Source organism: Phaeoacremonium minimum (assembly GCF_000392275.1).
Source record: "Phaeoacremonium minimum UCRPA7 unplaced genomic scaffold PA7_03_scaffold_455, whole genome shotgun sequence".
Taxonomy (NCBI): domain Eukaryota; kingdom Fungi; phylum Ascomycota; class Sordariomycetes; order Togniniales; family Togniniaceae; genus Phaeoacremonium; species Phaeoacremonium minimum.
Genome location: NW_006921357.1, coordinates 307794 through 322660, shown reverse-complemented (window position 1 = coordinate 322660; position 14867 = coordinate 307794). Strand labels below are relative to the sequence as shown.

The window sequence follows — 14867 nt, the reverse complement described above, 5'->3', positions numbered from 1 at the left end:
GCGGCCCCTCTGGCTGATTGCGGGTAAATGTACTCAGTAACTCTTGAGGTTCTAGTGTGCAGCTATGGGATGTGTGAATGTAAACCTTGAGCCTATGTATAAGTATTGCGTAACAAACTTTAATTATATGCCTGATGCTTCTTTCTTTGAGACGGGTCAGTCTCTTATCCATCACGAAAGAACAAAAAACATGGCACGAGCAATGATGACAAGGAAATCGGTCAGACTTAGTTTAGGAGTTCTACTTCACTCATACTTTCCCATTTGTTTCGTCGCAGCTGAGGCCAGCACTGTCTCCGTGGTAGGGAGAGCGGCATTCTTTGAGTGGGAAGACATCCAAGCCACAGGACATTCAAACACTGCTCTGATACACAGGCGCAAAACCTCGAACAGCATCAATGCGGTAGTTCAACGCCAGTGCAAAGTCTTCCCTGGGGATGAAGACTGGCCCACTGACACAGACTGGAGAACTTTCAACGAAACACTGGGTGGTACGCTACTGAAACCAATACCACAGTCATCTGTATGCTGGGAGAACACGATCTACAGTGACTACAGTCCCTCTCAATGTGCTGCAGTCACGGCCAACTTCAACATGTTTGTCAATCGAACCTTCTTATCCATTTGCAGCAGGGCAGATAAGCTGACCCAAGAAGCACAAACGACCCAATTGAGGCTCTCTTTCCTGTACCTGCAGGCCTCAGCTGTCTGCCGCCGGACCTGTTTGACACCAAGGGCTGTACACAGGTAAACACCCAAAAAGTGTTTCTGATTAGTAAACTGTGACAATGACACCTTTCAAAGGGCGGCTATCCAGTTTACGTGGTCAATGTGACAACTGTCAAACACATTCAATTGGCTATCAAGTTTGCTCGAGACACTGGTGTGAGGCTAATTGTCAAGAACACCGGTCATGACTGTTCAGGAAAGTCATCAGGGGCTGGAGCACTATCCATTTGGACTCACGTAAGTCTCAATCTGTATATCATCGATGTACGTTCTTCACTCATTATAAGAACAGCATCTCAAGGATATCGAATACATTGCCAACTACACTGTGCTAGGGTATACCGGCCCAGCATTCAAAGTTGGCGCAGGCGTGCAAGGCTTTGAGATCTATGAAGCAGCACATGCCCATGGATTGCGCGCCGTGGGCGGCGTATGCCCAGTACGTAGATCCATGCCCCCCTGAATTCATTAAGACTTATCAATAGCAGACAGTTGGAACTTTTGGAGGTTACAGTCAAGCTGCAGGACATTCCCTCCTCGGTTCCTTACACGGGCTAGGAGTTGACCAAATTCTTGAGCTAAATGTCGTCACCCCAGACGGGGAGTTCCTCACGGCATCTCCAGACAAGAACGAAGACTTATTCTGGGCCATCCGTGGTGGAGGAGGCAGCACCTTTGGTGTAGTGACATCCATGGTAGTGAGAGCACACAAGGACGCGACCACTACCTCCGCAGTTATTGAATGGGGAGTAACTGAGAACAACATCACGGTCGACACTTTTTGGTTGGGCGTCACTGCCTACCATGCTCGCTTCCCAGAGTGGACTGCTGCCGGGACTACGTCGCATTGGAACCTCATGCCCACCGGCGCATTCCCAGATGTCGCACCACCCGGCGCCGCTCCACCAGATGGCCAGCCCCTTTTCAGCGTCACACCATTCATGGCGCCAGGAAAGACAGTAGTCGAGCTCAAGACACTACTAACTCCATGGCTTGAGGAAATGTCATCTTTCGGCATCAACGTCAACATCACCTACACCCAGTTCGACTCCTACGTCGAAGCCCTCGCCGCGGCCTTCCCTCACGGCCCAGACACCCTCGGCAACGCGCACTACAGCTACGGCTCCCGTCTCCTCCCGCGCTCCAGCTCGGATCCAAAAACCGGCCTGAACAAGACCATCGCCGCGCTCCGCTACCTCTCTGAGACGGGCCACATGTTCGACGCCTACCACATCGGCCCCACGCTCGAAGTCGCCAAGCCCATCGCGCCGCTGGCCGTGCTGCCCGCGTGGCGCGACGCGCTCTCGCACCTGCTCGTCTTCGTACAGTGGTCGCCGAACGCGACGGCCGCGGAACAGCTCGCCACACGAGACAAGTTCACCAACCACTACATGCAGGTGCTGCGGGACGCGACGCCCGGGTCGGGGAGCTACATGAACGAGGCGGACCGGGAGGAGCCGGACTTCCAGACGGCGTTTTACGGCGATAGCTACAAGCGGCTGCTGGAGATCAAGAGGGCGTATGATCCGGATGATGTGTTCTGGGCGGCGACGGCCGTGGGTAGCGAGGGGTGGGCGGTGCAGAGTGTGGACGGGCTGCCGACGGAGAATGGTAGGTTGTGTCGAGTTTCGTAGGTGATTTGAGGCATACAAAATTTCACTCGCTTAAAAAAGCGGGATTGTATAAGGAGCACAGGGAAAAACAGAAGCGAACAAAAGGAGGCACAAAATCCGAACGTGGAGGTGACAATAGTCACCGGGAATTCTATTTCGTCATTGCGAGTGGTATGTTATCTTGACTGATAACAAGCCCCTTCACAAAAGCTCTTCATCTAAGCACAAGATCATACTCATATCTTCGCAATGCCGGTTACCGTTACTGCTAGCCATCCCCTATCTTTGTAAGAGATGGGATTTAATCCCACTCTCTCCTACCGGTATGCAAGTCCATCTCATGAGGGTTCACCATCTTCGTCTTCTTGAAAATCTTCCACCACAAGATGTTGATCAGGTAGACCGGGATTCCAATGTAACTCGTAATGAACTTGTCGACAGTGAAGGGCATAAACGTTGCCCAACCATTGAAGATGATGACGAGAGCCGTCAGGACAAAGGCGATGTATGCACCCCACGGCAGAAGCGGGTTGCGGTACGGCATAACAGACCGAGGAATACCCTGGGCTTTCATCCCGCAAAGCATGAAGTGGTAAGACACTAGGATGCTAATCCAGTTCAGGGCACCGAAGACAGTGACAAGGGACACAAAGTAGCCGAAGACAGTTCCGGCATCCTTGGTTGCGTTCATGAAGCCTAGGCAGATGAAGAGCGAGGACAGAGCAACAGCAGGAATCGGCACACCGTGCTTGTTAGTCCGGTGGAAGATGGCCGGAGCCTGGTGATCTTTGGCCAGCGCCCAAACGGTACGAGAAGCGAGATAGATGTCAGAATTGGCGGCGGAGATGGTGAAGACCAATAGGAAGGCGTTGATGGCATCGGCGAGCTTGCCGATTCCAGCGATGTTGGCAGCAATAACGAATGGCGAGGCAGCTATAAGATAAAAAGTCAGTCAACATGATAAACATTATTCGAAGCGAGGAGGTCTGATTCTTACCGCCGTTGGTTCCCTTGGCGTCAATCAGCTTCGGGGCATTGTACGGAACGGCCATGCCGAGCACGATGACACCGGCGATATAGAAGAAGCATATACGGAGCAGTGTCTGGCGAACAGCGCGGGGAACGTTCTTGCGTGGGTTCGGGGTTTCTCCGAAAGCAACACCGACCAGCTCGGTACCGAGGTAGGCGAAAGTGGCCTGGACAATCGAGGCCCAGACACCGAGGAAGCGACCAAGAGAAGCCGGGTCTTCGACCTTGTAGAGGACAAATGCGCCGGGGTCGTTCCAGTAGTGAAAGCCAGTTCGCTTATGGTTCGGGCCGCCACCGAGGGCGATGATCAAGCAGATGAGAATGAGCATGCAAATGACAATGGCTTTGAGTAGAGACATCCAGAATTCAGCCTCGCCGAAGAATCTAACGTGAATGAGCTGCGAGATTATTAGCAAGCTGTGGTACAAGTCGCATATGCAAACTGCGCCATTGATGGTAGGCATACATTCAGAGCAATAATTGCAATGCCAAATACGACAATCCAGACCGATACGTTGATATTAGGTAGCCAGTACTGTATGATAACACCGGTAACAGTGAGATTGTTTGGCAGCACAATAACGTATTTGAAGAAGTAGTTCCAGCCAGTAGCGAAACTGCGAATCGATTCTCGTTAGCCATGTTCCTTTCGCAAGGAGATGAAATGTAACGGGCCACGTACCCGAGAGCAGGGTCAACAAAGCGGGTAGCGTATCCGGAGAAAGACTTCTTGTGGGGAAGCCATGCGCCCATCTCGCCGAGGGCAACCATAACGACATAGACGCAAAAGCCCATGATGCTGTAGCCGATTAGAAGAGAAGCAGGGCCTCCATTCTTGAGCGCATTGCCAGAACCGATAATAAGACCTAGCTGATGTTAATCCGGCGCTCACAAGTTCAATCCTCGGACCACGGAGATGCTCACCAGTTCCAATGGCGCCAGCGATAGCCATCTGTGTGACTGTTAGCAACCGAAGATAGTTTCATCGTCCGTTGCGCCAGATCGTGAGGTCGGACTTGCCATATCTGTCGTCATGTCAGCATCATGTCTCACAGTGCGCCACGGTATCCCAGGGCGAGGGGGGACATACTAAGTTGCCGCGGCTTCATTCCACGATGGAGATCATCATGATCCTCATCGACTTCGGGCTCGGCGTAGGTTTGCGCAACGGCGATATCCTCTTGAGGGGAGCCAGTCTTCTCATCGCCGCTGCTCGTCTTTCTAAACGGGAAGATGGCCATGTTGGTGGTTGGTGGTCGCGTTGACCTTGTGTCAATCCTCGACTCGATCGATCTTCAGAATGAAGTCGCTGCTTCAATCGAAGAGAAGAAATTAGACGAAGTCTCAATATAGACTATGATTGGGGATGGTTGGAAGCAGGAAGGAGGGGGAACAGGTTTTAATATTTGATTATTATCTATTATTCCATGTGGCTCGGCGCGACCACTCGAGTCAAGAGAGGTCTGGGTCTGGACATCTGAGGTGGGACAGGGAGCGGGCGTGGGCATCTCACCCAGGCAAGGCAGATCAACCCGTGGATCGTGACCGAAGTAGGGACAACAGGGTCGAATGGGAGCAGAGCCTGGATGGCGGTTCCCCCGATGGTGCATCTTGGCAGACGGGGATGATGGGAACCTCGACTTGGCGGATAGCAGTTTACTCAGAGAGAGCGTCAGCTTTGCCTTGTTTGCGTAGAATGCCCGGATACTGTATCGCGTACCCTTGGATACTTTGGATACCTTGGAGAGGGGGACTGATAGGGAGCTTCCTATGCAGGTGTTGGTCGGTTGGGGCGAAGGCGTGCTTCGCGAAGTGGGCACCGCTAGAGAAGCCAGCGAGAGAACAGCCGCCCCTAGGCATGCATCAACTGGATTTAGACCATCGTCAGCCGTTTTGGTTGCATCGCCAAGAGATAAAAGCGGTGCTATTATTGTCAAGGACATAGAGTCATTGGCCCGAAGGCCTGCCACAGTGCGTGAGCGTGAGCCTGCCCCTAGCTTGCTCTTCCCCGCTGGTCGTCAGCAATCATCGAGGTGGGGAGTTTAAGGGCGTGTTGCAGTGGGTGAACTTCCATGGGAGAAGCTACGACGTGAATGGAAATGTTCCAGAAGATATGTGCCGCAAGCAAGCCATCGCCCGGACCATACGTAAAAAGAGAGTCGTATTACTGAATTGAAAGGTAGTCTGGCCCCGGGGGCCTGTTTCTCATCAGCTCTAGTATGCGAGCGGCCGGCGCCTGTTGTCGATGCTTCTTTATTTGGTACCATTTATAGCACTCTCCGACATTTTGTGCGCCGTGACATCAAATGTCAGACACATTGGCTCGTAAACAAGGTGCACTTCAGCGCTCTTGGATCGGGGGCAAGACCATTGATGTCTGCTATCCTGCGGACAATTGTCGCTTAAGGGTATGAACAGGTATCTGTCCAGGGTCGAAGCGCAACGACAATGAAGCGGCGCGGTTTTGCGATCCTGCTGTGATAGCGAAGCATAGGCGAGGTTCGCTAAGTAGTATTGGAGGTGTCGTTCTCCATTCTGCGCCGCACAATAGTCCAAGGAAGCTTCGTCGCGCCACGTTGCTTGACATCCCACGATGCCCAGCCCAGTAGTGACTAATGTCGTGTTCGCAGGAGGCACACTCGCTGCAGTACAGTACGTAGGGTGTGGGCAGAGTTGCGTCCCACATCGTACTAGTCGAATAATCTGGTAGAAGCTCCCTGAAATCTTGGACCCCACGAAACGGCGCGCCACCGGGGACCTTCAATTAGTTATCGTCAAGTACTCGAGTAAGCTGCACGTATCGAACGAGTCAGTCCTTTCCCTCCTGTTGGGAGTCTTTCTGCTGGTTCCCTGTATATGTACAGAGAGTACATTACAGTACAGTACTGTATGTACAGTAAGGGGATCCGGGTGGGATGGCGCCTTGGCCTCCTTCCGCTGTATCTTCGGCGGCTGTGGCTTGGCTTGCGTTTAAGCTCAGGCGCCGCGACGCCCTTGAGATAAAAGGCTTTTCTCCCGGTCTGGTTTTGATGTCTCTTATGGGGTTTGGGGATATTGGTACTTCCTGCTAGTTTGCTGGGCGTTTTCTTGCTGCGTGTGGATGGATGTGGATGCTTTGCAATGCTCCGAGAGCGAAGTACTACATAGCAAAGTGAAGAGTGCAGAGTGGCCCTGGTGGGCTCCAGTGACATTCACTTTGGTGTTGCGGGGTTTGCCAAGGCGCCACCATCTCACACATTAGGAAGGTGCTGCTGGCTGGCTCGCTGGGTTGCCCCTTCCCTGGCCTAAGAAAGTCAGATGCAGAGGCAGGAGCTTCGCCGCCGGAAGAACTCGATCAAAAAACCTTGACTAGGCCGTGATAAACACACGACATAAAGCTGTCGAGAATTTCCCTATCACTTGGCAGACGATCCATCCCAGTGTCCAGCAACGTAATCAGGCTTAGCGACGGCCACTCCGAGTCTGCGCAAGAGCTCAAAGGTGCGCGATAACCACCATGTAGTATCTACTCTCCTGCTGCTGCAGGGACTGACTGGAGGGCACATTAATTAGCCCAAGGCGTCCGGGGATTGAGCCTCGTCACATCGCTCCAGAATGTGCCACCTTGTCGACTGCAACCCTCTTTAGCCAAGTGGTGTATCATTCACACATTAATGATGGGGCTGCTGCGAGACCCGAAAGAATGGCAGTCGGCGCCTTGATGCAGCAATAGGTCTTCCGTGCAGATTGCCGTCTTGGAGAACCGTCGATCGTTGCTCCAAATGCTGACCCGAGCACGCGCGTTGATCGATCGCTTGCATCCGGCGCCCAAACATCTCGGCAGGCCACACGCTCGACTACCTTATTGAGTGATCTCCAGATATCAAGATCCTATGCTTCCCCGGTCGATATTTGGAGCTTGCGCTTCTCCTTATCTAAGCCAAGCCATTTCCATTCTGTGCCCCGTCGCGTACGCTGTTGTGCCTCTCACGAGCATGAAATACCACATGTCCACACTGTCTCTAGTCTTCGAAGCGGCACTGTGCACGAAATGAACTGCCGTTCCTAACTTTACGGGTGGCGTCTGCGCTAAGGGCGATAGCTATTAGCTACTGCGAATGACAACATGTTTCAATACGTCGTCGATCAACGACGTTCCATGTTTAGTGCGGCCCAGCAGATCATCATCGAGGCATTTTCTGTGAATGGGGAGAGTTTGATACCCGCTTCAACGCCCAGCCCAGCCGCAGAAGACAGAAAGTCCCTCGCAGCACCCGATTCAGGGGCCCGAATGGGACGCGCACATCATGCGGCTAGAAGGCTGGACCCTGGAGTTAGCCTCGAGCTATCCCTGTAGGTATACTTTGTATGTTTATATCATCTAGAGTCGTATCGTTGAAGTTGGGGGCTAGTCAGTGTTAACCCACAAAACTTACAATGACAGAACATGGTTGAGAAGTAACAGTCGTGCATGAGACACAACGCGGTAGCTTGAAAAGCTCTGATATTAGCCTACGTTGTATTCACTACGACCATATTCATCCGCAACCTCAATTAGCTTCCTATGAATTCCGGGCTCCTGATCCTTCTGGTTAGTACTCGCGTGACTTGGGACAAACGAGAAGTCTCACCGAAGCATTATGACCTGCCCCTGACACGAAGAATATTCTAGATCCTGGCCATGATTGGTGCAAGTCCCACGCCGTTCGAGATGGGCAAATAATATCATATCGTCCCTGAATTATCGTGACTACACTTGCGTTAGTTACTTATTGACAGTTGGGTAGACTAGAAAACTCCCAAAACGAAGCTCTCCACATGTCGGTGACCTACGTGGAAGGTGGTTAATACGATCCAGGTTCTCTCGCTTGAGAAGTTGGCCTTCCTCAAGCCAGGCGCCATGCACGAAATAGTGGCATTCCAACCTCGCGTGGGATAGACACCAATCATCGTCGTCAAGTCTAGAGAAGGCACCCGGACCAGGCTCGAGGGACCCGATGGTCGTATCCCACCTGTTCCAACTTCTCGCTGCCGCTATCCTGACTTGGCGATTTATGGAGGTCAGAAGTTTGTAGTACCCCTGAAGCGGATTCTCCCGATCATCTGCAGGCAAGTGGCTCAGGAATGCCTCGTAGGCGTCCGGGTAGATGTTCCTGGCACCGTTGGCGCCTCGACTCCAGGCAAGCTCTGCCTTCCGAACCGTGAAGATGCCCCGGAGGATCAGGGACCCCACGGCCTCCAAGTGGATCTGCGTGTAGAGCAAAGCGAGAGCTGATCCCCAGGAGCCCCCGAAAACGACGTGCCATTTCCTGATCCCTAGGTGCCTGCGAAGGGTCTCGATGTCCTGCACAAGGAGCTGGGAGGTGTTCTCTTCCAGTTCAGCACATGGCTGCGACTTGCCGGCACCCCTTTGATCAAACAACACTACTCGGTACACACTTGGATCGAAGTATTGTGCATTTGCCTTTGAAGTCTGTCCTCCAGGACCGCCATGAAGAAAGGCAACTAGGCGTGAAAGCGTCTTATTAGCCAACTTACTGTACTCCGAGCTGTCTTCAATAACCAATACCACTTACCTGGTTTTCCTTCAGGGTTTCCGTACTGCTCATAGTGGAGCCTGTGTATTTCACCGACCTCTAGTAGTCCAGCATCGAAAGGCTCTACGTGTTCATAACCAAATGCCGGCTTTGAGTCCTTCCCAGTCATCGCGTTACTTCAATTAGCTACAATCTACAACGGACCGCGTATGATACAGAATCAATCCCAAGAGATGACGGGAGAGTCCAATCATAGTCAAGCCCAGGTCTGGGTAGAAAAGAACGATGGCCAAGTGGTAGTTGACAAGTTTGAGATAACTTCGGCGGAGGTGCATTCAGCGCCGTGGAATTGTGAAAAACACGGCCCCGCACGGTAGCGATTGTCGGAGTTCAAAGTCCATGACGGAAACCCACATCTCCGAAAAGCACGGAACGGAGTAAGCAGTCCACGAGTCCTGGATGACAACAATGCCATCAGTTCAAGATACGTGGTGTCATTTATCATCAAAAGGATATATTTCAAATAGTATGCTACATAAACGCATCGTTCCAATTGAGGTTAGAAAGCATTTCGCTTTCCGGGTCGTTGAAGAAGGCCATGTTTTCCCATTCCTGACCTGAGACCCCCAGTTCTCCAAAGTCCGTGAACTCGTTGTTCCACCAAGTTGGAGACGATCCTTCTACAGGAAAGTCACTCGTAACTTCGGTTTTTGTTACTGTTTCTTCGGTCGCTGGCTGTGGAGCCCCCCTTGGACCATCTGCGTCTGAGGATGGCGATGCATTATCGCTCTCAGGCTCAGCATTCTTTCCATGCCGTCTCGCCATCGCCCTCTTCAGATTTTTACTGGTGTGGACAGCAGCACCATAAGTGACAGAACATTCCTTCAACGCTTTCAGGAGGAAGCTAATATGTTGGTGATACTCAGAAGGTTGCTCCTCTGTCGATGTCGCGCTATCGAGGGCAAAAGTGACAGCAGTTGCAGTCATCATGAGGCTATACACCAGGATGACCGGGGCGGTTGCAAGAGTATGCTGCGCTCGGTAGTGGCGCGTGATGGCCATGATGCTATCTGCAGAGGCAATACAGATCTCTCGAGACTGCGTCTTTCGAGCAAATCCCGGAGTGGGCCGTATGAAGTGCCTGTTCAAGGAAATTAAGCAGCTGTGGTATAAGGCACTGCATTCATTAGCCTAGAGCCTCAATAATAAGCTAGTCAGTGCGGGAGGGTCATCTTACTGCATGATTGCTAATTGTGGAGGAAGACTCTGCGTAGTTGGAGTCCATTGATTCCACGCTAGTGATTCTGGAATAGCCGAATGCCATTGGAACAGGCGTATATTCAATTCTTCAAGCTTTGCCACCCTATGATATACTAGGTCTTTACGAGGCAGTTTGATAAGTTTTGTCGAGAATATTTGAGTCATTATCGATTCGATGATTTTACTGAGCTCAGCGAGATGTGCAAGTATCGGCAGCGAATTCATATCGGCTAATAAAGACGACTTTGGGGCGTCTGATCCGGGATTCGCTGGAAGAGGAACAGCCTCTACATCAACTCTATACATCGCGATTAGGTATCGAAAAAAGTAAGTGTAGACAAAGCAACATACGTGGTATTTGGATTGAGCGGATCAACCGAGGCGTCATCGTCATGCAAAAACATAGGTCGACCGAAATACAGGCAAATGACCCTAGACACTCATTAGCATTGTGTTTAGGTTGATATAGACTCTTCATACTTGTCGGTGATGTAACAACCCCAATATACTTGTCTCCTCATTTGCGAATCGTGCTCCAGGTCGATTGTCGAATCGTCTCTTGTTAAGAACTTCGGATCTTGGTGAAGTCCCAAGTCTTGAATCATCCGGAATGCCATTCCTTCCAGATATCAGAATTCTCCTAACAGCATGGTAACTGGAGGGATACTTACCTGAAAGCATCCATCCCTTTGTGTTATTACCCACACCTAGTTCTACGTATGCCAAACAGAGTAGTGCTTGTACTGTAGTGGCATGTGGACTCTCAAGGCTCCTGATGCTTAACATTTCATGGACACAGCGACCCAGTGAGTCCGCAGTCTTGGAGACATTTGGCTCAGATGAGATGCGAGCACCCAAGCAGCAAATTGCATACAAGAGCGGATACGACCAGAATTTGCCCTTGTACTTGTCGTGGAAGAAATCTCCTAGAAGTGTTGGTCCGTCAATAAAAGGACACTCGGCATTCAGATGACGGAAGAATAATGAAAGTGCCGAATTGAACACGAGATCATCGATTTTGAATATTCGAGACAACCGAAAGTCTGAATATTCGTTCAGTATTGAGCTGGTCTGCTCTTCCTTGTCCTCATCCGCTTCATCAGTGATGCAGTACTTCTGGTATATACTTGTTGGTCCATAGAATGAGCGATGACCTGTGATATTAGATACAATTCCACAGATAGAGCATAAGAACATGCACACCTTGGGGACTTGGTTGTAACGTCAGAGTTGACATTCGAGACGACCCACTATAGTCGAAAATAAGGTCTGCGGCAACATTTCGACTTTCTCCTGAGGATGGACTTCCTAGGGCATTGTTTGGCAGCCAAAGGGTCCGTTGGTTCGAAGGAGATTGCTGAAGTGTACGAATGGTTGCCTCGTACGATGCAAGCCGCTCCTCGAGCGCAGCAACGTATCTTCGGCTGACTGGCCTACGCCGCACATCATCATCCCGGAAGGTGCATTCGTTCCCACTGGTCACGCAATTCTCACACGGGTGCAGTCTGGTGCATTTCAACTGCAGAGAGGCCATGTGAGCGACTTTCCAACATAGTTCACTGACTTTACATCACTTACTTTGCGAAGTTGGCATCGCCGACACCTGAGGCTGATTAGCTTCGATGCACAATGGAGACATGGGGGGGTGTTCGGCTTACGATATCCGTTTCTTTTCGGCATCCATGGCTGTTTTGAAGGGCTCGAGGGCTTTTGGCCATTGCCAAAGTGGCCCAAGATGCACCAAAACAATCCCACAGCAGGGTCCAGCCAAGTGGAATGTTTTTCGATTGACTGACAGCAAGATACGTGGTTGTTTGACCGGCTGCGACTCAGAAAAAGTGAAGAGAGACCCGCCGCATATCCGAAGACGGCTTAAGCTTCATCCTGATCACGTGTCCACCATCATCACGCTAGCGTATTACTGTCCCCTAGATTCACGCTAACCACATCACCAATTTGACTAAGGACGTTTGTTGGAGTTGGTACCAGGGTTGAATCCTCAGATGAAGATCTTATTTCAAAGCACGCTGCGGGGAGTCCGGTGGGCTGGAATTGGCTAGGAGAAGGCGGAGGTGGCCGTGCGGGTTGGGTGGCCCATGATACCAGCAAATCAGTTCAAGTCCCTGGGGAGGTTTCGTAGCGGAGGTGACAACCCAAGTCTAGCCCATTATTAGGACAAGTCGGAGAGTTCGAAGACAAACGATGCAGAAGTTACAGGGGGACGGTTGATAGATAAAGTCTCGCCATGATCCGGTCTACTCGTCATCAGTCATAACCACAACGCTATCTGGATCTCTCTTCATCATGGCCGCCTCTATAGGTACATCAGATGCTGGGGAAATGTTCCAAAGACATATCAAACATCGAGAAATCCACCTCTCTAGGAGTTGGCCAGATCGCCAATCAACCATAAGAGATAGAGGTGTCTCAGAATCATCTCGATGAAGATGTTGTCGACGAAGTCCCAAAAGAAACATTGGCGGTCACGGATGAGGGGCTGAGAGCCCTGAGACGAGTGCCCCATAAACTTACTTGGGATGCTTTCACAATTGCTCTTGTTGAACTGTGTGAAAGATTTACCTACTATGGGACTGGTCAACTGCGTATGTTCAATTCTGTGTGAAAGCTTCCAAGTTTTCATCTGGTACCCCCTCTTCTTCCTCTGCTTCATCCAGATTAAAAGCAATCTCGTTTCCCAGGCAGTACTGTTGAAATCGCACGGTCTGCCCAATGAGGTCCTAACGATCATCGACCCGCTCGGCATCATAGTCTTCGCGCCATTCTTCGATCGGTTGCCTTTCCCGTTCCTTCGTAGATACAAGATCAATGTATCTCCAATTCGACGCATTACCGCCGCGTTCTTTTATGGTTCGGCTGGCATGATTTGGGCAGCTGTCTTGCAGTACTACATTTATCAGAAATCTCTATGTGGACACAACTCTAACGTATGTGATTCTTCGACCCCTATCGATGTTGGCGCGCAGCCAGGAATATTTGTTTTGATTGCTTTGGGCGAGGTGCTACGAAACACTACTATCTTAGAGTACTCGTATACAAGAGCACCTAGGAGCATGCGGTCGCTTGTCCAGGCTCTGGCCCTTTTCATGTACGCCATCGCTGCTGCCCTGGGACAGGCGCTCGTGCCGCTCAGCGATGATCCGCTGCTTGTATGGAATTATGCAGTTGCAGCGATCCTCGCTTTTTGTGGAGGCTCGATATTTTGGGTTCAAATACATCACTTGGACTATGAAGAAGACGAGCTGCAAGCACTGCCTGAGGGAGTAGTCGATGTCTCAGCCCCAACCGCTCTTCCGACTCCCTAAACCAACCATCTCTATGTCTACATAGAGATCGTATAGATGAAGACGAATTGAAAATATCTTCTATCGAGAAAGGTGCATCTATATTTCTTATCTTCGTATCTACTAGGAGCTTATTTGTTCTTTGCATTTTTTTGAGCTGAGTTTACGACAATTGCACGAGATAATCAGGATGAATGAGTCTTTATATCTCAGAAGTCTTTCATGATATGCACTGAAAGTACGACTGCTGAATAGTATCCTCGGATCGTTGTCTTTTCATAGCCTAGAAATGAGATCCAGGATGTAAAGCTAGATATCATTGACGTTGGCTTCTTTGGTGACCATTAGCCTAGGATGGGTCACCTGGTTCTTTCGAGCAATTGTCGTTTTGCAATCTGCTACAAAACTTGATGGTGGGCAAAGACAATGTTATGCATTCCCCTCTTTGGGCGCATCTAGGCATGCTGAAAACCACCTCTTATTGGACATCTTTCTGTAAATGTGGTATGATGCATTGTTGTGTAACTCTCAAAGCATAACGAAAGAGGGGTATAAAGAGATAAGAAGCAGCAATAGTTGTGCTGTCTTGCCATCCGTGTTCTCACCATCTATGACCTTTGACCAACTCTGATCGTGACCACACAAGTATGGAAAGCCAATTAATGAAAGACTATGATAGCCAAGGCGGGCGATACAGTGACTATGCCACTCAGTTCCCCTTTGCCAAGATAGAAACAGAGCTTTTCCGAGCTGCCTTGGGAGACTGTGCGGGATTGACAGTTCTGGACCTTGGCGGGGGCAGCGGGCTCAAGGCGCGCGAAGCCGTTGACGCCGGCGCGGCCAGCGTGGACGTGGTCGACATCTCCGTCGAGATGATGCGGGCCGGCCAGGAGGTCGAGACGTCGCTCGGTCGCGAAGGGCGTGTTATTTCCTGGCATACTGGCAACATCGCCCAGCCCCTGACACACCTGCCCCTTCGTCCGTCGTACGACCTGGTCCTTGTGGGGTGGACGTTCGACCATGCCCACGATCTCACCGAGTACGAGGGCATGTGGCGCAACGCAGCAGCGTACTTAAAACCCGGCGGCCGTTTCATAGGCATCCGTGTCGGAGACCCTCGGAGCGAGGCGTGGGATGGCCGGTACGGAACCCTCACATCAGCGTTTGAGGAGACGGCCGATGGTCTGAACTATCGGTATGCCCTCTTACTGAACCCCCCACTGGAGTTTGAGGCAAGTTCAATCAACTTGAGCATGAAGGGAAGTACAGAGCTACCGGAGAAGTATGGATTGACAGGTTTCTCGTCAGTGGCTCCCGAAGAAATGTCAGTGGTCAAGGAGGATCCAAACTTTTGGAAATCTTTTGTAGATAACCCTGGATTTGTGGTCTTTCAGGCTACGAAGAGATCTGACGTGTAG

The 14867-nt window shown here is 50.9% G+C and overlaps 3 protein-coding genes across 3 annotated transcripts; 2 read left to right on the top strand and 1 right to left on the bottom strand.

Annotated features, from left to right (window-relative positions):
• Positions 1-525: 525 nt before the first annotated feature.
• Positions 526-2527, top strand: UCRPA7_6252 (putative fad binding domain containing protein; the record flags this gene model as incomplete). Its single annotated transcript, XM_007918791.1, has 6 exons — positions 526-548; positions 657-747; positions 805-966; positions 1022-1168; positions 1218-2340; positions 2403-2527. The coding sequence occupies 6 exons, from the start codon at positions 526-528 to the stop codon at positions 2525-2527; spliced, it is 1671 nt and encodes a 556-aa protein (XP_007916982.1).
• A 116-nt stretch (positions 2528-2643) lies between these two features.
• UCRPA7_6251 (putative dicarboxylic amino acid permease protein) lies at positions 2644-4612 on the bottom strand (the record flags this gene model as incomplete). The annotated part of the gene is made up of 6 exons (XM_007918790.1): positions 2644-3275; positions 3340-3769; positions 3838-3988; positions 4054-4237; positions 4296-4331; positions 4462-4612. The coding sequence occupies 6 exons, from the start codon at positions 4610-4612 to the stop codon at positions 2644-2646; spliced, it is 1584 nt and encodes a 527-aa protein (XP_007916981.1).
• Positions 4613-14096: 9484 nt separating this feature from the next.
• On the top strand, positions 14097-14867 carry UCRPA7_6250 (putative methyltransferase protein; the record flags this gene model as incomplete). Its single annotated transcript, XM_007918789.1, has 1 exon — positions 14097-14867. The coding sequence occupies one exon, from the start codon at positions 14097-14099 to the stop codon at positions 14865-14867; it is 771 nt and encodes a 256-aa protein (XP_007916980.1).